This window comes from Varanus komodoensis, unplaced genomic scaffold (assembly GCF_004798865.1).
Source record: "Varanus komodoensis strain SLA01 unplaced genomic scaffold, ASM479886v1 scaffold50, whole genome shotgun sequence".
In the NCBI taxonomy this organism is placed as follows: domain Eukaryota; kingdom Metazoa; phylum Chordata; class Lepidosauria; order Squamata; family Varanidae; genus Varanus; species Varanus komodoensis.
In genome coordinates this window covers 4390201-4416038 of record NW_025336088.1, presented here as the reverse complement: position 1 = coordinate 4416038, position 25838 = coordinate 4390201, and the positions used below count along the sequence as shown (strand labels likewise).

General features: G+C 44.1%; 1 protein-coding gene across 6 annotated transcripts in view; it reads right to left on the bottom strand.

The window, feature by feature from the left end:
- The window catches only part of RARA (retinoic acid receptor alpha), a 158894-nt gene that overhangs the window by 107354 nt on the left and 25702 nt on the right, over positions 1-25838 (bottom strand). The window contains exons 2-3 of one of the 6 annotated variants that reach the window (XM_044447212.1): positions 14816-15112; positions 8941-9436 (exon numbers count right to left, since the gene is read on the bottom strand). In XM_044447212.1, coding sequence (XP_044303147.1) covers positions 8941-9118 — 178 coding nt within the window. In that variant the 5' untranslated portion in view covers positions 9119-9436; positions 14816-15112. Of the gene's footprint in view, positions 1-8940; positions 9437-14815; positions 15320-15847; positions 16937-16986; positions 17070-25838 lie in introns of those variants that run through there. The other 5 variants (XM_044447213.1, XM_044447214.1, XM_044447211.1 and 2 more) reach the window with 5 other exon arrangements.

Here is a 25838-nt window from a genome sequence, read left to right as displayed (position 1 = left end):
GGGACCTTTACAGCAGGCTGGCCTTAATTTAGGCATTGCTTTCCAAATTCATGCATTGATTTTTGTGGACTTGTGTGTTGCAGTCTTATCCTGTATTTCAGCCATCTCCAGAATATGAGACCTTGCCTATTGTCAGTTGTATTTCTAGGAGAACCAGTTATGTTTGAGCTATATCATTTTCATGCAGCATTATTCTACATGTGGATTTTAATAATGAGAACGTGTAGATTGATGCATTATTTCCAGTGGTTCACTTTTTGCTTCTCAGGGTTTAATTTGAACCAAAATACATCAATGTCCAATTTTACAATGTGTAATATAATGGAGGAGTTCAGAGCATGTGCAGAGTACATCCTACATATATGACTCATATATTACTATTTCGTTCCCTACACATATAGAAGGGAGGGGCCAGGATTTCCAAGCCATGTTCTAGGCTGCTTAGGTCCTATGAGTTAGCCATTATAATTCCCAAATTCCCAGCCTGGTGCCCTTTATCAATTTAAGTCTGATCTCCCTGGGGTTCAGCCATACAACCTACTTTAAAGACTTGTGGTGGGCCTGCAGCATCTACAATGAAGTCCAGACTTCAGTATCCTAGCACGCTCTGTGGCAAGCAGGAAGGTAATGTGAACCAAGAAGCAACAGCGTTTCACTCCCCGTGTCAGTGAGAAGTGGCTTAAAAGCCAGCTGTTGACACAGAAACCTCAAAAAAACTTAGCATATCACATGTGACAGGGAGAAATTCAGCTTCCAGGTCCAGCGCTGCTAACTAAATACAGATCCAGTAACAGCTACAGTTCCTTAAGGAGAGCGCATGTATGAAATGTGCATTTTAAACACACACCTGTATCCATTTTAACCACTTATACATTTTAGGAGGTGCATAACTAAACATACACTCACTCCTCTTTATTGATTATGCCAGCGATCAGCATCATGACTTCAAAAATGAAGAATGATCTGCACCTATTAAGAACTTGGCATACAGCCCCTCAACAAATTTTGAGATTTGGTTTTATTAGGCAGTTTTGTAATTTTATCATTTTTGGGGTCTAAAATTTGTTTGAACGTATAGATTTGAACACATCAGGAGAAAGCAAAACTCCCTAGGAAGACATGCTAGGAAAACTGGAATGCAGAAGAAGAAAAGGAAGCCCAAATATAAGAGGCATTGACTCCATATAGGAAGCCACAGCCTTGAATTTACAAAAGCTGAGCAAGGCTGTTATGGATAGGACAGCTTGGAGGGCTTCCATCCATAGTGTTCCTATAAGTCAGAAACAACTTGATGGCACACAACAACACTGATAGAATACTGCTGTGCTCTGATGTCATTTCAAAAGTTTAATAGCTATTATTATACTTGCTGATTAGGTTTACACCACACAGCAACCCATGGTGAATAACCAATGAGGATGTGTTGCTCTGCTGTCTGAACCTGGATCACTTCTCACAACAAGCCACCCTAACAATTCATGGCTTGTTCTAGGGTTGATATGTTGTCCAGGCGCAGGAGACTGATCCTACTGTAGGTTGCAGGAAGCAGTGAGTCACTCAACAAGAACACCAAAACCCCCTTGCTATTCCTGGCAATCTCACCTGTGTCAGCACCAGTGACAAACACTCCACCAATGCCCAAGTGACACTTTTGAGATTTAATTGGTGCACATATCAATGAGACAGGGCTCCATATGTTGAAAGCCATAGGTGCACACCTGCAAGGTACAGGGGGAAAAATACAAACAGCATTGTGCAGAAACGTGCTGGCCCCACCCCCTTGCAAAGCCAGTGAAAGTCACTTAGGTATTGGTGGAGTTGCTGTCACTGGTGGGGGCACACAGCTCCAGGAAAAGAAAAAGGAGAATCATGATTGGAGTAGGGACAAGGAGATAAGACTGGTTCTGCTGCATAGGATCCTGGAAGATCAGCTGAAGGACTGAGGAGGGGTGACAGAAAAAGAGAACAAGCCTTAGTAAGCCCAGCCATCTGTCAGGTGAACCATGGCTTGTTCCACTAATAACCAACATTAGATAGCTAATTCACAGGATGCTGTGCCATGTGAATCCACATGAAAACTCATCCACTGTTTTGTCCATTTGTTTTAAATTCTACTGGTTTCTCAGACAAAACATAAATTTTAAAAGGATTTCGGATTTAAATGTATAAATAAATAATATATACCAGTGGGTTCCTATTAGCCACAGGACCTCACCATTTCTGTAAGGGGCAGCTGATACCCCACCCCATCTGCAAATAAGAAACAGAGCAATGTTCACAATCGGGAATGGAAAGAACACTCTCGCTTCGGGTATACAGAACCAGGATTCCTGGCTCTGCCTTAATCACGCACCTCTTCTGCCCAGCTGGGGATGGAACCAGGCATCCTGAAGCTCGAAAGGAGGAGGCAGAGGTGAGTAACCAATGGTGGCTCTCTCTCGATCAGCACAATCTCCACCCAACTCCCCCCTCCCAAGTGCGCCTCCTTGGCTTCGATGTATGTCAAGAGGTTTGTTTATTCCTTTTAAACCTTTGTTTCCTGTTATTCAAGCTATTTATAAAAAGGCCCCTCTTGCCTGGAGACCAGGGCAGGGAGGAGACACAGAACAATAAGACAGAAAGAAAAATCAGAACAGAGAAGAGATGATGTTGAAGTTGTTCTTCCAATGCTCTCTTTCCACACAACCCGCCTTGTGTAACAGGGAGATTGGGCATCTTGGTCTTTCAACAGCAGAGTGGGAGAGAAAGCATAATAGTTAAAGAACCTGATGCAGCCATTTGCTGTCACGGATGTGGATAGTAAAGGATCCCCAGATAGTGGTCCTGTCATGAGATAAGCTTTTGCTCCTGCGAATACTGATCTCCAGAAGCAAGTGTTCTTGGCTGATGCTGCTCAGCCTTTGTTCCCTTGCAATATAATATCCACATAACGGATAAACTAATCAAGACTTTTCATCATGTTCTAGTACAACCAACAAACATAATCCAGAATGTGCATCTGCTGGGGTTACCAGGGGATACATATGTTCCACTTTCATAAAGTCCACAAAAGCACCTTTTGATTTTCTCCTGTATATGTGAATGAATAGTTGCTAAGCACTCCAACAGGGAACAAGACAGCATCGCACATGAAGGAGGACTGTGGATGGAACAAAGCAACCTGCCCAAGATCCTGCAAAAGAGGCAAATGCAATGTGTGCTTGCAAGCAGAATACAGAAAGATTTCTTGCACTTGCCCATGATCCTTGCTACATACAAGCCCAATATAAAAGCCTTCCATTAGGCACTCCTAATACAAATGTGTGCGTGCATGCATGCATGTTCCTGCACACACCATACTTCAAATGTTTACTTTGCTGCATCTGTGCTAACGCAGCCATCCCTATAACAAGCCTGTACTCTATTACCCACATACTGAAGACAGAATAGTGCCTAGCATGATGCCACTGAATGAATTTTGAACTGGAGATTTTTGTTCATGTTTCATGCTCTTAGCTAGTGCCCAACAGCAGTCATTAACCCCTCAACACTTCACTGCCTCCTGTAAAGGCAAGTGTTTTTGAACGGTCCTTACAGACCCTTTTATGTTTGAGACAGTTCCCCAGCAAAGAGGAGTGATTCAGCCTGAATGAGTGGCCTCTGCTTCAGTTAAGGGTCCTCTGCAGAAAGGAGTCTCCATGAATTGAAGGAACCTGCAGAGCCCGATCCCCAACATTACTGCCTGTTATCATACATCAGTTCCCCCTCCACACATATGAAGAGTGTAGGTGCCAGAGACAGTGATGCTGGGTTCGCATATGGGACACCCCCTCCTTGGGTTCTTTGAACACATGGTGGCTAATTTGTGAAGGAGGCTAAAGCACCTACACAATCTATATCATGTAGCCCTATATACACCAAGATCATCTTCAGAGGCCCTCCTTCAGTGTCTTTCAACTCAAACAGTGTTTCAGTTGTTGAATTCTTCCAACCAGGTAGAATCAGCTGGAATTTACATGAAAGTTTAGGCCCCAGAGTTTGAGGAGGGACCCATAGCTTAGTGGCAGAACACATGCTTTGTACTCAGAAGGTGCCCCCAGATAGGGCTACAAAAGGACCTTCTCTAAAACAAACAGGAGCGCTTCTACTAGTCAATGTAGTGACACAACCCAGACAGATCAATTATCAGTTTAAGGCAAAGACTCTTTTATTTTCCTACATTATTAATCTGATAGATTTCTTATTTTGCTGCAATTATTTTTAGCACTGCCTTACACTGTTCTCAACTGTTATATTGATTATCACTGTTCTATTGTGTTTTATTAGCCATTATAAACCACCCTGGAACACTTTAATGGAAGGACAGTAAATAAATGCTTTAAACTAATACACTCATAGACTCTGTGTTGAAGTTACATGCGAGTTCTCTCTCTCCATCCCCCTTCCCCCCGATGACCACTGTTGGACAGCAGAGATTGCAAGATCTCTGACTGCACTGTTCTTCCTCAAAATTGTGGGATGCTAGTCCTGCAACAATTCTGTGTTGGGTGCATCCTTAAGCTTCCTTCACAGCCTGCCTTGGAAGATTTTTTTAACAAGAAAACCAGAAGTGCACAGTACATGCTATTGCCTCTCCAAAGGAAGCTAACTTTACGAAGCCTTGAACTTTACACTGCTAGAAGTCCAGTGCCTACAAAAGCATGAAATTCCATTTCTAATAATCACAGCGCTCCATATTTCAGCACTCCATGTTTCTAGGTCTTATAGTGACACAGAAGATTAAAAAGGTAGGGGCATCAGTTAAATCTAGAGAGCCTGAACAGGATTTCTAGCTTTCAGAATACTCATGTTCCACACAATTCCTTATTCCCATCGTATGATTAGATGCAATTAAAAAATGATGAAAAGCGAGCAAATACCCAAATGTGCAGATTTAGCTTAATCTATACGGATTTCATAATTCCCCATTCATTTGTTCAGGACTTGCATTTTTTGTAGCTTAAAGAATTCAACAACACTGAGTGTATCCTTAGCGCAGAATTTGGAAGGTGCAGACTCAAGAAACAAGTGAAGATATGGACCATTATACACAAAACATCTCTGCCATAAACTTGTGTAACATTGCACAATTCTCTTTCTTGAAGTGCCCCACAGGAGTCACCAACACCACCTCCTCACAGGGCTATTGCGAGCGTGAACTAGGGAAGTATAAAGCATGCTGTTCTGCTATTTTGAATTTCTCTATTACTAATGGGAAAGGATTTGGGAGCAACAGATGTGTGGAAGAATGGGTCCACCAACTTGGAAGGGCATGGGAAATTTCAGGGAATAGTGTAACATCCCCAAAAATACAAAACAAAATCAATGTTTTCGTTATCCACAATACTGAGTCTCAGGATTTTATGCAAACGTAGGTTCTAGAAAATTATTTGATGGTACTGCAGAATAAGCATCTCTGAAAACTGGAGAAGTTCAACAAATGAGAGATGGCATTATATGGTACAGCAAAGTGCATTGGTGCAGAAGAGGAAAAAACATCCTTAAGAGCAAATATCAAGAGCTTCCCTAAATGCATATAAATAATGGACGGGGGTGTCCTTCACTGCATCTTTATCCAGTGGACAGGCCACAGCTCACTCAACCCTTATTTTTAATTTCCTGCTTTGTTGTAAAATGATGTCCCCTGCCCTCTGGGTACTTATCCTTCTCCCAGTTGCATCATCCACTTTATTAAAGAGACACAGCATGAGCCAAAATCAGGAGGACTGGATGGACTGGGGGAGGGATCAGTGGGTACAGCATCATTGAGAAGGAAAGATTTGCCATGCCAAAAAAAAAAAAAAAAAGAATCAACCCACATGTTGTACAAGATACTGCAAAAGTGATTGACCACAAGTCTCCATGACATGGAGATTTCTCCATGAGAAATCTATTACCAGGGATGTTCTAACCCACTGTGTTTTGAGCAATATCTGAAAAAAACGATATGCACTTTCTGTGGCATTTACATGAAATCTAAGTTTCTAGTTCTTAAGGTTATAGAAGTAAGATGGGAAAATTTACAAAGAAACCAGTAGTCAAACACAAAGAGGAGGAGGAAAATTATTTAAGCTACCTTAAGTCCCTCGAAAGGAAAAAAAAAGTCAGGATATAAATATAAGAAAGAAAGAAACAATTAAGCAAAGGGCAAAAGTATTTTCATGATTCCAATGTTCATTCTTCAATGAGTTTCCAGTGTTGAAGGACAATGATTTCAGGATTAAAGTGTCTGTCTTGAGTGCAAAACCAAGGACCTTGAATGTGTTTTTAGCATTGGGAGAAGCAGGGCTGTGGGGAGAGGGTGACGGCTACATTAAAAATCCCCACGTAGCAGCTACGGCAAAAGTTTGCATACCGGAAAATATGCTTCTGCAGCCCTCTGAACCAGGGCATTTCAAAATTTCTAGATAGGGTTAATGCAGAATGCAACTCAGGAACCAGCTATTTTTAATTCAAGTGATAGTCCCTGGGAAGAACGATCTGGTGAACGGGCGTTTTCTATTTCCCATGAACAGGCACAGCCTTGACGCACATTTTTGCCCCAGAGAAGCATAACATTCAGGCTCTTGTTTGGGGAGAAAATAGCGGGTGCAGCAAGAATGAAAAAAGTATTAGTATTTTAAACAAGCTTAATAGTCATCCTGTCTGCTCAATGCAGCTGGGAAACCCTTCTCAGAAATGTGCAGGCTCACAGAGACACACGATAAATCTGAAATTAATTTACTCAGAATGACTCACATTCCAGATCTGTATGTAAAATAACTCTGGGGGAACAAAAACCCTCCAGATAATGCTGGACTACAATTCCCATCACCAGCCACTCACCATGCATGCTGAGGCTGATAGGAGCAGGAATCCAACAACATCTGGAAGGTCACAGGTCTTCCACTCATGATGCAAAGGTCATTTTAATAAGTTCCTAAGGTCACATTCAAGCTGACTTTTCTCACTGTGTTTTCTCACTTCTATAGGCCATTTAATTTGCAAAGTGCTGTGCAATCTTTGCTGAATTTATCCTAGAAATCTGTGAAGCAAATCACAACTTTACTTTCATTTCTGAGAGGAACCAAGGATGAAAGAAAATTACTTTCCCAAAGTTGTTCCACAAGTCTGTGGCTAAAGGGAGAGTTTGAAGTCACAGGCTTCCAAATGCAACATGGTCTCCTCTGAACCAAACTGGGTTGAATCCACTGAGCTAGGTTGCACCTGCTTTCTTCATCTTGATGCAGTCCAGATTTGCTAGACTACAATTCCCAGCATTCCCAGTCAACCTCAGGTAGGCTGGCTTTCAGTAGTCTGTTTAGACATGGGAACCCAAGTTCAAATCCTTTTTCAGATACAAAGCTAACAGGGTGGCCTTGGAAATATTAGTGACTCTAGCCTAACAGAACTCACAGGACTGTTGTGGGTTTGCAACAATTTTCCAAGTTCTTGGAATGAAATGTAAGATACAAAATATAATACATACATATTTACAGGGCGGAACAAGAGTGTCAAGATGTTTACCAGAGGACCCTGCTTACACATAGTATATATAAATCAATTATTGTATCTCAGTGATGAAACTTGGATGTCAGCTAAAAGAGTCTGGTTTTTCAAAGTTAACGGAATAATCACATTACAAAATGAAATAAGAAATTGCTAAACTTGTGACAAAAGACGTGTTACAAAAAGTTGTCCAACCTTGCTGTGTTTTAATTTTGGAAGGATGGAATAATGGCTCATTTCTGTATATCCAATATTTAGTTAAACATGTAACAGAAAAAAGAGTAACACTAATATGAAGTTAAAGTTCTCATTTCAGCACTTGGAAGCACACAAATTTTGGCAACACACACACACATTTTTCATGCCAGCTTTAACAGAGACACAACAGTATCAGGATGCAACTTTGTGGGATCTCTGGACGAGGAGAAAAACACTCTTGTACAACAACCAAAAGACGAGAAAGGGCTGCACCAGGGTAAAGGCAAACATAAGAATTTAAGAGCAGTCACTGTGGTTTCTTCTCGCTGCAGCACAAGCCAGTCAGACCTGCCAGCTGGTGGAACACCAGCCTTAGTCTTATCTTCTAACCTTTCCTAAGCTAGTGCCTTCCAGATGTGTTGGACAAAAGTTCCACATCCTCCAACCATAGCTGGAACATTAGCCCCACTGGCTGGGATGAGGACAACTGCAGTCCCACACATTTGGAAGGAACCAGCTTGAGGAAGGCTATGCTTCCATTGCTATCTACTTTTCCTTTTCCCTTACAGTCTCAAAGCAGCACACAGTTGCAAATCCTTCAAACTTCCCACCCAGCCCAAGATCACAAACACTTTAAAATAATGTTGTAGAAGTACTGCAATAACTCAGGAAGCAGAGAATCTAACAGGAGAGGTCTTACAGGATGGTAGAAGAAGCCATCATCTAGACCTAATGTTGGCTGTTCCATTGTTCTCCAACCTGAGCCCCTCCAGTTGTGTTGGGATACATTTCCCACTCTCCCACAGCCAGCTGTGTCACACACTGCCCAACACATCTGGGTGGGAACCAGGTTGGGGAAGGCTGGGCTACTCTTGACTGCAGTGGCTGTCCAAGGTCACAGAGAGCTGATTTTCTCTTCTCACACTAGACATTTTTTTACTTTCCATGTAGAAAGCCCTTTGTGAGATGCAAAGGGCTTTCTACATGGAAAGTAGGTGCATATGCTGGTGACACCTTAGTTGATAGGGATGCTGCCCAAGTTGGCTTTCTCCACCTTCCTCCAACCCTCAAATTACGTAGACCATGCTAGGTGCCTTTGTATCAAATGTGGTGCAAGTGCTTCCAAAACAGGCACCACAGTGCTAATTATACGGGACTCGTTTTAACCCCAGTATGTTTCCTCGCTGAAACTCTCATATCCACCAATGTCTGGATTCTTGCACAAGGGGTACTTACTGGCTGGCGACGGCGTACTGTACCCGCTGACTGGCAGCTGGTGTTGCATCCCTGGCAGAGCTCCTGGAGGTGACAGACTCCCAATCATGTGTGGAAAGAAGAACGCATAGTGAGGTACTGGGTAGCTGTTCAGATGTCCGCTCCCCGGTGTGGAGCAGGAGCTGCTGTTGCTCGCCATAGCTGGCACTCACGACGGACCTGATCCCCTCAAAGCGACTCACATAGGGGCTGACTCCAGGGCACCTGCCATGGAGCACTGGCCCCCCACCATCAACACTGGCCTCAGAGTCAACGCAGCCTCCCCTTTCCTTGGGGCTAGGCAGCAAATATGCAGTCTGTGCGGCCACAGCCGTTCAGTCCCCTGGAAAGTTCCCGAGGTACGCGGAAAGGCTCCTTAAGGTTTCAATTACTTCAAGCGGCTCCCTCTTGGATCAGCCCCTCCAAAGAAAGCATGTACAGGAAGTAGTAAGGTCCACTCCACAAGGTGGTGACAGAGCTGCAGAGAGAGAGAAGTAGAGCAAACATGTGAGGAACTGCTGTTGTAAACTCAGATTATATGTGAACATTTGGCAGTTGTAAACAAGCAGTTCTCCAGACAGGACTTTAGCCAGAGTTTTTGGGCCTCTAAGGCCAGGCCTGGAGCGCACGCACCAGCTGTGACTGCCTTCCTCCCCTACCACAAAGCATCTAAAAAGAAATGCAAATCAGTCCCATTCTAAATATCTTGACTTGCATTTCCCTTTAGATACTTAAAGTGATTTGGAGATTGACTTCTGAGCTGATTTAATACATCTGCTTTAATTAACACAATATGTATCCGTATATTTAGTTTAAAGCGTTTTTAGAAAAGTCGTAAGAGCAAAGGAAGAAGAGACACATACAGAACTATTTCAGTGGAGCAGACTTTCATCAAAGGCCAATATGCCACACATTACACATCTTGTAGGATTTTTCTTCTTCTTCTTCTTCTTCTTCTTCTTCATCATCATCATCTTCATCTCCTCCTCTATATCCCACCTTTTTTTCTTGCAAGGAACTCAAGGTGCCTTATATAACCCTCTTCCAGCTTATCCTCTCAACAGCCTCAGGAGGTAATTTAAGCTGAAAGTCCATAACTGGCCCAAAGTGACTCTGTGAGATTTAGGGCAAGAGCAAGCACAGTTTATGCTGCTCCATGCAAAGTTAAAATAAAAATGACAAGAAAGCTATGACTACTGCATGGCCTACTGCTCTTTTTGTCAGGACTTGTTTTCTTTTGCTCACTTTCCTCTGCTTTGAGGTGCTTTTACTCTGGCCATATTGAATCCAGAAAAATCCCTTCAATAAATAGTGCTGTGACTTATGGGGTCTTACACCCTGAAGTAAGAGGACTGCTTTTGGATGAGCAACCGGAACTCTGCCCCACAACAGAGCTTGGTTCAACCCATGCCGCCCTAAAGCAGTGGCTGTGGAAAGAAGCAAGCCACCATCCCGCAGAAATATTGGGGAGGAAAGATCCCCTTGGGGCTGCCATTCCTCAACCCCATGCAACAGCAATGTGTATTATGTGCATGGGGCGAAAAGCTGCAGACTTGGGCAAGGCTGAAAGGGAAATTCCTACTTTAGAGGGCAGGCATCTCTGTGCACCAAATATTACTTCCTTTGCTCCTGCATCCCACCACGGATCTGGACATAATTTCTCCCTGGCCTTTGTTGCCAGTCAGCCCTGTTGCCACCACCATAACCACCACATCTCCCCCCACACCCGCATTTGGGTAATTACCACAGGAGACCATTTATCCCTCTTCCATTGACAGGAAGTGACAGGTAGCCCAACCCCTTCAGACAAATGAGTTGGAGGTTGGGAGGTCTGGCTACCTGCTGCCCCTGCCGAACCATAAATCATGGACTGGAGAAGAGAATGGAGTGCAGACCACTAAGGGAAATGCTGATTAATGAAAAACAAAATAAAGGGCCTCCCTACCTTCCCCCTCCTCAAGGAAGCAGATGGAAGAAACTAATTCCTATGGAAGTCTTTGAACAGAAGAGGCGGTTGAGGGGGGCTCACTTCTCTAGCTGTGGTCTGCTGCACTCACTCTCCATCATCAGGCTAGGCTGTGAAGTTCTGGTGCCTGAGATGCAACTGGAAAAATGGCCTTCTCCCAGAAGAACATAAACAAAATGCATGCGGAAGTTCTCCTGAAGATCCAACGGAAAGGAGCAAAAACCTCTCCACTGTTTCCATTCCTTCAGTGGGACTCATGATGAAGAATGTCTCAGGGTTATGTCATACTAGTCATGACCTCCCAAGAGAGAACATTTCTTTCTCTTCCCTACAACCCAGACTTCATCAGCCTAAAGATCAGTCACTTCTTCAATATAAATCTATCCTATTGCGTAAATAAATATGGATTTAAAAAAAAGAATCATAATGGGAGTAAGGGTGGGAAAGAAGCTGTTAAGAACAATTTGCATATTTTGGAAGGACTACCTGATTACCTGGCAACAAGCCTTCCACATATCCAGATTTAAAGAGGGAGGCAAAAACTGTTTTTCATGGATGGCTACATTCCAAGTGGGATTCAACCCCAGCCCTTGGGGTGGGAGGGAGTAATTAAGCACTCAGCCATACAGCTAAAGCAGCATTTATAAGAAATGGACCCTGAGCGGTTCCAAGGGGTGGATAGCGCTGTGCTTCCAGTTAAACAGGGATAGGGTGCATTTCCAGAAGGTTGGACCATGCACTGGAAACATAAGGCCTATTTCCATAAGAGTAATTATTCTGCTTCCCAGGGTGTAAAAGGTTTACATAGAAGGGTGCAGCAAGACAAGACTTTTCCTTCTCTTGGCCAAGCAGGGCTGTTGGCTGGATTAGATCTTTTGCCTGGCACCAAGAAGCAGAATCCAGGCCAGCCTGGAAAACAGAAGACACCCTAACTGGGACCAAGTTAAGATACTTGGTTAAAATGCACGGCAACAGAAGTCCCTACAGGAGCTTTATGGGGAACAGACAGCCCTCTCCCAGTCATGAATTCTCCTATCTATCTATCTATCTATCTATCTATCTATCTATCTATCTAAAAGCTTTTATATGCCGTCCTTTATATAAATATCTCCTAAGACACATTAGCATTTCTTCTCAAAATGCTGCATGCAAACACATACATGCGTACACTACTCTGAAAGTATTGCTCCTGGGCGACTGCACTGGATGAGGCTTAATGATGTCAGCATGATATTTTCCAGAAGCTAGACATGCATGGCCACATTCTACATATCCATGGCTGCTTTAAAAATTTTCCTTCTGGTAGCTCAAATACCTGTAGGCAACTGGTGCCCTCCAGATGTTTTGGATTACAAATCCCATAATTCCCAATCACTGGCCATACTAGCTGAAGCTGCCAGTTGTCCAAAGCATCCAAAGGGTCCCAAGTTGCTTCTAGACTGATGGCTCACTGCGGTCCCAATCATAATGCACTGCTTAGCAATTACATCATTTCCTTGCTAATGCATTTTCTGCAGACAAAAGATGGTATGCAGAGGTGGAAACACAGTGGCAGGTGGCTCATGTGGGAGACTTCAGGAAATAGGGCAGGATAATTACAGGACAAAAGCCTCACTTAGAAGAACCCCACACTGGCTATGTCATGGGTCCTCAAACTATGGCCCGGGGGCCGGATCCGGCCCACCACGCCCATTTGAACCCGCCGCCATCCACCTCACCCCACACGCAGGGAGGCAGTGGTTTGCCCGCTCAGAGAAAATGATCTCCAAGCCAGCAGGCCGCTGCCTCATGCACCCACCTCGCAGCGCGTGCCCACTCCCGCCTCACCTCACCTCGACTCGCCAAGTGCCCTGGCCCTGCCTCAGCGCGCGTGCCCGCACATGCCGCCCCCACGCAGGCCCGCGCGCACCACCGGCATCACCTTTCCGGCCCACACCCAGCACCGGCAGGTTTCAACTGGGCCCCTGGTGAAAAAGTCTGAGGACCCCTGGGCTATGTCATCTATCTCACACCTGGTAACACGCCTGGCAGATTATCACCGCCATGGCTTTCTTTGGCTTCCATGTGTGTACAGGGTGTGATCTTGTTAGCTGTGTGATTCTGGCTGCCAAGCAGGATATTCTACTGATGCAAGTCCCTATGATAAGTGGCCATGTGATTCCACCATTTATTTATTTAATTAAATCCCACCACATGATCAAGTGGGCACTCAGTGACTGGATTTGGATAACATGCCACAATTCTCTGAGAGTCATGATTTAACTAACGATGAGCCAGGCTTCCATGGGAACCAGGTCCTTGTGTTCGGCAAACCCAGTAAGCATGAACCATGCAAGAGCAAACAACCCTAAAACAGAGCATGGGCTGAGAGTTGTTTAACCCTCACATAGCCCAAGCTCACCAGGTTTGAATGGCACAACACCACCTGAGAACTACATATTCCAAATGGCTGCTGGACATGCCCTGCACACCCTACAGGCTCGGGTTTGGTTAAATACCATGTGGATACTGTTCCGAATAAACTATGGTGGGCTGTGATGTGGGGAACCCACATCATATTCCATAATCCCAATCCTTGAGCCCAGGTGCCTTCAGAGAGGGCTTCTGTCATACAGCCACTCTGCATGAGTCATGTAATTTTTCAGAGGAACCAGACAATAGGTCATCGCTTGTCCTCTCTGTCCACCACCACAGGACTTGCAGAAGGGGGTAGCACAGGATGCACGTACAGCAACACAGGGGGAAAAATCCAAGAGATCCAAGAGACTGCGACCTGTTCAGCAGAGGCTAACTTGCTACTGCAATCTCTGAGGCCAAAATCACTTTTTTCATACGTGTGGCCGGGGGAATGACACTCCAATCCCAGTTTATGTTGTACTTATAGACAGGAATAATTATAGGCAGCCTAGAGAGCACATCAGTTCCATGCATTTGTGTTATTTTCACTTTCCAAGTATTTCAAGACAAACAAAATGCCAGAGAGAACTTCAGAAACCATGCCTTTCCAAGACCCCAATATTGAAGAAAAATCAAAAGGCTGGCATCAGATGCGGATGGAATTAACACTTTGGTGAAAAAATGTGGATACATTGTGGATACACACATGAACTGTCCAGAGAGCTTTGGCTATGGGGTAGTATATGAAATATATAAATAATACATTCCTGAAGCTCCAGCAGGATAAGGAATCTGACACCACTGCTTTAAGAAATCTTTTGAGGAGGTACTCTGTTTTTTCCTTTAAGGCAGCAAAAAATCCACAAGCACCTGGCAGCAAAAATCAGCATGGCAGAAGCTGGTGCTTTTGCAGAAAAACTGCAGGATAATAAGTGGGGAAATTGCACCCTACCTCAGTTGGCAACAACTCAATTGCCCAATGCCTAGGAAGTGTTTTGCCACCCTTGTAATGGATAAGAGACTAGAAATGAGAGCAAAGCTGCAGCCAAGCATGAAAGATGCAGTAATTCACTAGTGGGATTTGTGCATGCCCAAAGAGAAAGAAAAAGAGAGCAAAAGGGGAGGGGAGGGGAGGGGAGGGGAGAGGGTGGAAGGAAAACTGTGTTTTTGTCCCCAGGTGTTTGGGAAGACATAGCAAGAAAAGCAAGCGGTTGCTGCTTGTTCCCACTCTTACTTATCGCTCTCCGATTTCAGAGTGGTTTAAAATCAATGATTTTTAAACATTCCATCAAGAGGGCACAAATGTTTAAGGAGGATGCCCTACTTCCACCACAGAACTGGTGTGGGCTGCAAAGGACACCGGGCGCTTCTCTTGAAATGCTTCAATTCTGCCCTGCAAGCCTAAACTAACACCCCCATCATGCACTTGCCAGTGGGCATCGTTAAGAACAGTATAACAAGTGTAGTCATTCATATACACATGCAGATACATACACTTTTCCTCCTGAAGACAATGGACTCAAAAGATACTTCAAATTAAATTATTCAGTGCCAGCACCTCATGTTGCATGACTGGATACTGAGGAATTCCTTCTCCAGCCAAGAAAGGGTTAACATCTATTCAAGGTATATTTCATATGTTTCTCTTATCTGCCTTGAACCCAGTGAGGGCTATTATCCTAGCAACTGTTCCAGGACAACTACTCCGGATGACATCCCTTTATCCATTAAAAGACTTCTTCTGGGTCTTGTAGACATTTGGAAAAACTGCCATTCTTCAAGCACTCTGTCCTAGGAGAAAAAGACATATTTTCTTCTGAGATCTGAAAAACTGCCATCCTGAGCCAGTGGGGCTAGAGGCTCAGCGCAACTGACCTATGGGATGTAAAGCACCCCCGACCATAGGATCCCCACCTCCTCAACCTGGGCAACCCACCTTCTCACTCCAAGCTAGAAATACCAGCACTTTCCAGTCCTTTGGCCAGGATATTTTAAGGTATAGGATATAAGACTGGGTGATAGGCCAAGTCAGCCAAGATTGCTCTCAGTGGTAAGATGGCAGTAAAGCATAACTCCCTTCCCACATATACAAATTCAAGGTAAGTGATGAAAAGGGGGCAGGAAGGCAGGGACCACGTGGGGTAGAAACTGAACAGCGGAAGAGAAGCACAAGGCCAGCTGGTTCCTGGTCTGTCAAATAGGATGGGGCAGGCAAGAGAGGGAGAGGGCGCTGATGAGGTTTCGGTTGGAGATCTGTCCCCCAATTACTTAGAGTCAAGTAAGTTGGCTACAGCTGGCCTGGTACCCAGCACACGCGTTGATAATCCAAGGTACTGACATTTACTGAACAGTGGCAGGAAACTGACGAAGATGTGTCAGAAGAGGAAACCCACTGGCAAAGTGTGTGTGCGTGTTTGTGTTTTAATAAGGTATATGAGCCCATGCAGTGAAGACAGAAAGTTGATGGTATTAATCATGGTCCAGAGAGCTCAATGAAAGGAGATGGTAACACAGGTGAGGACTTACTTCCAAGCATAAGTGTTCGAGATTCAGGTAAAGGTAGAACATTAAGGGATGAATAATAAATGCTTAAATCTGACCCACGGACTTTGGCAGTGTCAAAAAAAATCACAAAAGCTGGACAGTGTCATCAGGAAGTTTACATAGATGCTTCATTACTACCATTTGGAGAAGAATGGTTTGCTTTCATTTGCAGCTGTTAAAAATCAATCCACAGATCTTGCTGAGACCAACGCAGATGCACTACAGAATTGTACAAAGAAATCTTCCACCACCCCTGTGCTCCCTAGCAAATCCAAGGGCTTGATGATCTTATTTAGTCCAACTTCATGGCCCTGCAAATGAAACAGTCACAATGAGGCTATACCATAATGCGTACTAAACAGCAGGCCAGGCCGACAAACCCTGAATATGGCTGCCAAACAAATGGGCTGATGCCATCAGCCACCCTGGCACACCCAAGGCACAATGCCAACCAAGGGCTTCCTGTCAGGCCTGCAACCAAAGTGTGCCCACCCACAACTTCCCTGTTGCAGATTTCGATTCCCAGCATAGCCCAGTTTCACTTCTCCTCACAAACCAAACAGAGATTTGTTCCAAGGCCTCCATCCACTGTCTGTGGTCCAACAGACATCCCTTTAGTAATAAAGTGGACGATGGGGTGGCTGAATTGTCCCATCCCAGTGGAGATAGGGCTGCGGGTATAACCCAGAGCCAAACATCTCTCAGCCTTGACCTGCAGCCCCTGACTGCCTCCTGGTATTTCAACAACTTGGGTGTAAAGCCCCAGAACCTTTGGCCAGTGCCTGGGCTCCACACTCTGGAATTCTAAATTATAGAAGAACATGTTAGATCTCTTTGGAGCAACTTTTACACCCAATTGAATAACCACAGCAGGGCCCCTCCTGCTTAATCTGGTTTTAAGAGACAGATCTCTCAAGTCACAACGCCTGGCAAGTGTGAGCCGCAGCAACCAACCACAGCCTTTCATTAGCACCACCTACTTCAGTGAACTACGATCAGGTGGGCTTAAAAAAAGGAGTCTCAAAACAGAGATTCACGTTTTTGCGCATTCCTTCTCCATCACCTGGTAAAGAAAAAACGACTTTTTCATTATGAAAACCTGAATGAGGTTAAGCACATACCTGTCGTGGTTAGGCACTCTATGCGTTCTCAAAAGCGTTCACACTACTTCCTTTGCTTTACACTGGAAAATGAGCTCTGGTGCCCACAAGCCTGGGGACCCCTCAGTCAGGGGCTGAGGAGGCAATCTGGCCACCGAGCATGAGCTGGACTAGTATTAGAGTGGAAGGATAGGCCAACCCAACAGGGCAATGATTATTATGAATGCGTTGCTATGACAGTGCCATCCTCTCTACCCCCTCGCTTCCCCAGTGAGTGTGAACTGGGGACAAAGCAGGAAGTATGATGACAATCTGATATGTGGTCACAGCTTTGAGGTTTTCCTCCTTGCTCTTGGTGTCGGGCTCACATGCAAGGGCTGCCAGTGCTGGGGAACCTGGGGCGGGGCGGGGGGAGAAGAGACGGAAGAGCCGCAGTTCCAAGGAGCTAGAAAATAGTACACATCGCCTTCTAGCCTCTCACAGATGGGACTAAAAGTGGACACCTCTGCCAGGTTTGCAAGTAAAGGATGCAAATTCTCAAGAAGCAGGCACAATGGTGCCAGAAAGTGAGTTCATACTACTGCTATTGTCCCATGGCCCTGTGGCATTTCAAACTGCAAATTTTGAGTCACAGTCATGCTCCTGAAAAGCAGGGCAGGGTGGGGGGAAGAGAGTAAGGGATGAATCATTCCCTATTTCCCCCACCCCAGTGCACCCGGTGAAGTCTTTGCACACAGCTCTTGCAGCTGGTGTACAATAGAGTGGAGAGGGGAAGGGAAGGGAAGAAGAACCAAGCTGCATCGGGTGTCCTCAGAAGACAGAATGAGCTGGCACCTCCACGGGAGACAAAGGCACACACTTTGGAGCAAGTTGACTTGATTCAGCTTGCCCAGACTCAAGAAAGTGAAGCACAAGTTTCCCTCGTCGCTGCTTGTGCATTTCTAGCTAGGTTTGAAAGAGTACAAGATGCACACGAGAGGGTGGAAGCTGGATGGGAGAGGAAAATATATAATTTCTAAGGAGAAAACATTAGGCTACTCATCAGAACTGGTAGGGGGTCAGGGAGACCCAAGGAATGATTTGAAAAGTAACTTTTTGATCACCCTCCAAGCTCTATAATGACACTAGTTAACCATTTTCCTTGGCTATATGTACACAGACTCCGGAGCAATAGGAGGTATCTGTCTGTCAGTTTTGACTTCCATATTTTCTAGTGCCAGAGTAGAAGCAGCTGCATATTCTTGGACAGAAGACTCAGACAAGCGGCTTGGCCAGCCTCCTCTTCTCTGGTCCCACAGTGTCCATAGTGAAAAAGTGACAAGGTCTCTTCTCCTCACCAATCCACCCCCTAAAAAATCACACAGGTTCACCTTCAAGTGTAATGCCTTCCTATTCTTTTACAGCTTTCAAGCAAGGATTTGATGCAGATAATAAATAGCCAGAGTGCTGTGTAACCAATCCTGCTGCCCTAAGTTGGAAACCCCCAGAGCACGCTCCTAGTGTTCCTGTCGATTCTAGACTTTTTATAAAAGTCATCAACAACATCCATATTTTTCATTCAAGTTTTACAGAAGATGTCCCAGACAGTAAATCTTGAAAAGTACTGGCTCTACCCTTCAGTCTCCAGGTACAAGAATCTCTCTCCTCTTCTCATGTCAACATATAGATTTAATCACCCAAGGAACTAGGATTTTGTACACTACTCTTTAAAGCAGCATTTATATAGCTTACAGCAGCATTAATGCTACAACTTCAAAGGTAAAATTAGGGGTCCTGCTGACATTCTCTCCCCCCTCCCCCCATCTCAGAAGTGCCTACCACACAATGCTGAACTTGGTTCCTAACTCGTTGGTTACTATTGGCATCTGGGCACCATGCTTAACCTTGTCTTGTGCCCAAAGGAATTGCTGGACTGGGCACAATTCAGCCCTGTCTCATGCAGGACACCCTGGAGAAGGGAGTATTTCATTTGGGGTGACCCTGCAGCCACTCACTGAAATTGTCACTGAAGTCATCTTGCCTCACTGAGAGTTGTTTAAATATGATAGTTTGGTTGGAAACAGTTACTGTTTATTCTGAAGAGGAGATTCTCTCAATCACTAATATATGGTATGGCGCTGTCCAAAGTTTTTGGGAGTGGATGGAGGGGCCTAGAAACTTTAGGTCCTTATTTATTTTACTGATGGAGCTCCATTACGAACCTTTGAACAAATATGGAACAAGGAACCAACTTCAGTTTCTTGCCTACAAGACAGAACACCAAGAAGTAGCAAAAACCAAAAAAGCCACACAGCTCTATTGTAAGCCAACCCAAGACATTTGTAGGGGCAGGTTAGAAAAACAATAAATAAATAAATAGTGGCAGTGTATGTATTGATGAAAACACAAGATGGAAGTAAAGGGAGAGGGAAAGAAAGAATTGGACAGGCTCTACCACAAGAATGGTGAGGAGGATATAAAGGTTTAATAGAGTGTGTAGCAAACTTCCCAGTATCCAAAAACCAGAATAGTTTCTTGAAGTGATGCCAAGGCCTTATGGCCTTCAGCTTGTTAGGAAATGCACAAGAGATAATTGCCATGAAGCTGCCTCCGCCAAGTATATTCTTTAGATAAGAGCAGTTGTTGGTCATGAGAACTGAAACTGTTTCCTTTACTGAAGCCCTCCCCTGTCTCCTAGGAAACAGAGTAAGAGTCTGTGCATACTGACAACCCCTGAAACAATGGAGAGAGGAACTTTATTAAATCTAAGCCAAGAGGCAATGCCTTTTGGTTTTGGGCTTGCGTAGAGCAATTGATCCATCACTCACCAAGGCAACTCTGACAGCCCACAGAACATCCCCTGGTCTATTCAGGAAACCAATATGGTCACAGATAAGGGGAATGTCAGTTTTCTTTTTCTTTCTTATGTTTTGTATCCATATTTCATCACTCTATTCAATAAACTGTATATCATATTTGACACATGCAGTGTCGTTTCTTCCTAAGTATCCTTGAATCTAAAGTGAGGTGCCTTGGCTGGACCAAGCCACAACAGATTGATATAGGTAGCTTGGTCTTTTCATTCTCAAACTCTCTTTCATACAAAATCTTTAGAGATCATTTGAAATGATCTTATATTCCCATTCATTTGACAAATAACTTGCTGATGCTACTTTTAAGTTTTAGATTTAGCATTTTTGTATTGTTTGTGTACATTTTACTGTTACTTGCTTTATACTGCAAGGTGCATTGAGAAATTAGTCATACATCACAATAGATGCACTAAAATCTTACATTAGTCATTACAGACATTCATCATTTCAATGGGTTTACTCTAAGTATGAATAAATCTGGATTCGTCTCCTTAAATTGAAAGTCAGGACAGCTTTTAGATATTTCAAAAGAAAAAATCTTTAGAAAAGAGAAAGTGCCAGGAGAATAAACCTGCTTTCATTGTGCTTAAGAGTTAATTGTTCACTTTTATGTTACAAGATAATAAAGACATTTGATAGCAATAATATAAGGAAGGTCTGTCATCCAGTTAAAGAAATCTTAGCAGTCAATCCTATGCATGCTTACTCAGATACCCTACTGAGTTCAAAAGAACTTACTCTGAAGTAAATTAGCATAAATACTATAGCCTTAGTTGATTGATTAAATTATCAGATCTACATACATCTGCATTTGGATGAAACAATCCTTTTGAAGGAACAGGAACTATTTATGTTTAGATGTTGTCTTTCAACAGACCCCATCCTAAAGAAGACAATTCCTTGTTTCCCTCAATGTGAGGGAAGGGATGCCTTCCACCTGCTGTTTTTAATAAGTATGTATATTTAAACAGGTTATTGTAGTAAAGATGCTGCCCAATTAAAGACAACTTTATACTCATATAAAGGATTTTTAAAAATCAACTGCTTAGCAAAAGTATTTTATTTTATGGTATTTTATATTCCTCCCAATAATGTAAGCTGTCTAGGCCTTACAATAAATTATGTACATGTTCTCCTGTCTTTGGTTTTGGCCCACTTTTGGAGGGTTTAACAAAGATGCTGCTTAAAGAAAACTTCTACCTCTCCCGCTTCTCCCAAATGCCATGCTTGCTACATTTCTAGGAAACTCTAGGGAAAGGTGAAGGCTTTGGTACCATCTTGCTACAAAAGAGGCAGCAATTCTGCTTCCCCAGTTTTCCTATGCAGAATATACTGCCTATCCGCCTGTTCCTCGCCACTGCACCCCCACCCCAGCATGCATATGGACAGACACATGCTCCCCCTCCTCCCAACAACAGGCCTTTCAAGAGCAAAATGAAATTCCACCTGTTAATGCAGCTCAGCCTGAGCAGCTAAAATTACCAGCAAGAATGCGCCACTCCGGTTACCCTAGTGGAGGCCCAGACGCGCCATCCTGCCCCAGTGACAGGTGGCGGGGTCCCACCCTTCCTCCCACATCTTTGGAAAAAGGCTATGGGTATTTGGAGCGTGGGGGGGCGTGGATAGGGGTGGGGAAAGATTATAATAGCACTTATCTTAAAAACTAACTGAGCAGTGTGAAAAGACTGGAGGAATTCAGGGAGGAGAGGAGAGGAGAGGAGAGGAGAGGAGAGGAGCCTTCACAGGACTGTCCATTCCGTTTACTTCCTCCAACTCTCATATTACTCCCCTATGTAAAAAAGGAATAAACCAGCAGCCAGGATATATTGTGTGGCTCCCACAAGGGACAAGTCTGGGATTAGAGACTTAGTGCCTGTCTACACTATGAGCCCGAACCAGTTTCAGACTGGTGCAACTATCTTTACGGAAGGAACCCTGCAGACTGCCGTACTGGAAGGGTGCCAAGAGCACTCTGTTATGATACCCAGAGCCCTAGCATCCCCTTCACAGGGCAGACAATTCCAGTGGTTCTTCAGAATGATGGAATGGAAGTTAGGCCAATTTTATCAGCTGTGTAGCAGTGCCCAGCAATGCTTTCACAGGTCAAGTATCACCAGCTTCTCAGGTGCCAGTAATCCAGAAATGTGCTGGGGAAGGAGAAAGTAAACATGTAAATCTGGGCAACAGATCAAAAAAAAAAAAAAAAAAAGGCAAGGGTGGACAACTTTTAGATTTTCAGGGGCAGTGCTACAGCAACAGTGGTCCAGGAGTGTATTTTGCCACACAAATTACTTCTTTCATAAAGTAATCTACAGTTGTAAAAAGATGGTCCCATCTGATAGTAAGGACTTCCCAGTTATTAGAAAGCATTTTGGACAAATATGGAATATTTTCAGGCATGGGCTATAAAATGTTGCAATGGTTAGCACCTGAACAATTCTTTTCTTCATCTGGGAAGCCGCACTAAAATGTTCATTAAGTGATGCCAAAGTCAAAAACATTGCCTTTCAGACTGCCTATTGGCAACCCATGGATAAGAGCAATTATCCACTACGTTTGGAAACATTGCCCTATGAGAAAAGACTGGAAGAAGTGGGTATGTTCAGCCCTGAGAAGAGAAGACTGAGTGGAAACATGTTACCACTCTATAAGTACCTCAAAGGCTGCCACAAAGAGGAAAGACAAGATCTCTTCTCACTCATACCAGAGTGAACGAGATGGAAGAATCAACTCAAGTTGTGACAAACCAAATTCAGGCTAGATATCGAGTGTCAGCTACACGACAATGGAACCAGTTGCCTAGAGAGACTATGGGCTTTTCCACACTAGAGACACTCAAAAAGAAATGGGACAGTCATCTGAGTGGGGTGGTGTAAACTGGTGTCCTGCACCAGCAGGGGGTTGGACCCGATGGCTTTCTTGGCCCCTTCCAACTCTACTATTCTATGATTCTGTCCTGGAAAAGAAAGCACTTTCTCTCAGCCTCAGCTACTTATAAGTATATGAGAATTAGAGGCAAAGGTTCTACAAGGACAAGCAGGATGGTCCATTTTTTTAAAAATGCTTTGCTACGATCCATCCTTCCAAATCATTCCACATGAATTACTAGTCCACAAACATATTTCCTAGTGCACCTATTTTAGTCATTTATGGGATTAAAAGAAGCAATATTTGAAAATGTCCATGAGTGGTCTCCAGGGGTCCAAGTGAGTAGCTACTTATTAGGCTGGAAGGGATGCATTTGACTAGGGAACAGCAGAAACAATGGACAAATAGCACAACAGCCAAGAACAGCTGAATTCAGCAACTGGAATATATTAAGTGAGCTAATGTTACATAGATTTGCATATTCTGTTTATTTTTCTTTCTTTCTTTCTTTTTTACTTCTCTTAGCCACAGAGGGGACAGGAGGAAACAGAGAGCCTTGCTCGCCACATCTCATCAGCACTCAGTGGAAATCCTGTGTTGGCCCTAAGAAAACTCACCAGCCACAGACTACGTGCTTTCGAGTTGACCTGAAGGACTGTAACAGTGGACCTTCTTAGTGACCTTCTTAGTGGTTGTCTGACTGCAAGCCCCAGCAGCCCCAGACAGTATGGCCAACAGTCAGGGATGTGGTCTGGAGAGCCACAGGTCCTCCAACCCTGGGCTAAAATTTTGTTTTCAGCTTTGTAAAGCCCTTCACTGTTTAAAATGTGTACACTGCAACTGCAGAAGGAAAGTTGCACAGCCTTAATGTTCAACTGTGTTTGCTTACAGCAACGGCCCACATTCGGTCAAGCGGCAGCCATCTCCTCAACTCCACTCCTATACTTGCAGTGGGGCAGGCCTAGGCACAGAGGAGAAAAGCACAAATACTGCTTCGCAGCAGCCTCAGTCCAGACCAAACGGACTGGTCCCTTGTTGACTTGCACACTTCCTTCCCTCAAAACACAGACTAGAAATACTAACTGGTAGCAACAGACTGGCTGGTGCTATTAAGAATGTGCTGGGAGGGACAGGGTAGAAGAGTTACTATGCCAATGTCCCCAAACGTGTACAGCAGCCTTCTCCAACCAGGTGCCCTCCATATGTTTCGAATTACAAGGCCCAGAATGTCTGACTGTTTGATATGCTGGCTTAATCTAATGGCAACCAAAGTCCAAAACTTTGGGCACTAGGTTGGAAGAGGCCATTATACAGAGCTCAATTTAGTTGAGGCTTTTCCTCTTCCTAACATAATTTAGTGGGAATTTATGCTGCACATGCATGTGAACAAATGGGGGGGGGGCGCAAAGGAACCGAGCTGAGGCCACAGAGGAAGTCTGTCCCCTTGAGCTTTCAAAGTCGACTGAGCCTCTCTAAAGCATCGTCCCATCCCCCCTTCTGTGCCCTGCCGTGCCAATGGGGTTAATGAAGATGTCCGTTCACTCACTGATCTCTATCCTCATCCACAGTGCCTGCCCCTTTGATATTGGGAGGAAGCCCCCTCCCCTTCCTCCATCCCCACTAAGCCACCTCCAGCCACAGGAGGCGGATTAACCCATTTTCTTTAATAACCACATTTGTCACCGTAAATGTGATTACAGTTTGCTCCCCAACTGGGTGCACAGTGACCGGTTGGGGAGGGGGGAGGGAGAGAGCATGTGCGGGAAGATGTGGGGGGGGGGGAGGAATGGACAGGTAATTACTCCTTCCCTCTCTGGGGACGGCCAGGCTGCCTACATCTCGTTAATGTGGTCACTTTATACACTCAGTTCTCATTTACTTCAAGAGCACACCCTGAGAAAACATTCCAACGCCAAGGGCTGTAGCTCAGGAAATATAAAGATGAAGCAAGATCGATTCAACTTCCCCTGCCCACAAGTACACACAACACAAAGAATTGAAACTCCATCTTCCACCCCAAACTGACAGATGTGAGACCTTGGTTGCTGTGAGGCTATTTGGTCATACCCATGGAAGGATGGTGCTTAAGGCACAAAAGCAGCAGTAGTTTGCATAGAATTAAGGAGAATTTCCTTTCAAGACACTTATGTATTTTGATGTGTAAGTTTCTAGTCCTTGTTGCTACAGAAAAAATGCAAGAAAGAGCAAAATGTGTTTTTGTTTGAGACACTTCCTAAAAGCAGTGGAACAGAAACATAGAAACAGAGTGAGTCAGAAAGGGTCTCCCGGGCCATCTAGTCTGACTTCCGGCACCAGCCGGCTCTGCTCACAACATGCCCACCGTGTGCGAGAGGCATATTCTCTCAAACTAGGTCCTTGGTCTTCCACATACCCAGCCCCAAGTCCCTGATCTACCATCTTCCATATGCCATTACAAGGGCTACATCCTACTGCTCTGTAGAAAAGCACATGTAGCCTCTGTGTACACAGGGATGAGCCGGCACAGTATACTAGCTCAGTGCTGAACTTTTACTAGCGTGGCACAGGTTCAAATCCCCACTTAGTCATAAAGCTCACTAGGGCCAACACCAGGTCTCAAGCTAACCTACATTATGGCAATTCACAATTCCCATAACATTCCAAATGTAATTCTTATTGATTCCAATTTTTGGTCTGTATTTACATTTAGACTCATTGGATAAGGCAATAATGGTAGGGAAAGTCAAAGGCAGAAGAAGAAAAGAAAGGCGGAATTGATTAATTCCATAAAGAAAGCTACAGCCCTGCATTTACAAGGGCTGAGCAGGATGGTCAAGGACAATCAAGAAATATACTTTAGAGGGAATTCACCATAAGTTAATACCGTGTAACAACTTAATGCTGTTTAACAACAACATCTTTACATTTGATTTTGCCATTCACAGTTGTAAGGCTTCCATATTTGGGAAAAATTCCTGTGAGAATTTGTAGTACATCAAGTATGTTCAGATAATACATACATGGACAGTAACTCATGCATGTGTTTTTAAAAAATCACAATGCTACAGTGCAGGAAGGACCCAGACATTTCAGCTCATTTAAGAACAGCAACTCAGATTACTACTAAACATACTGGTCCAGGATTTCCTATTACTCTACTGGGTTTAAATCCCA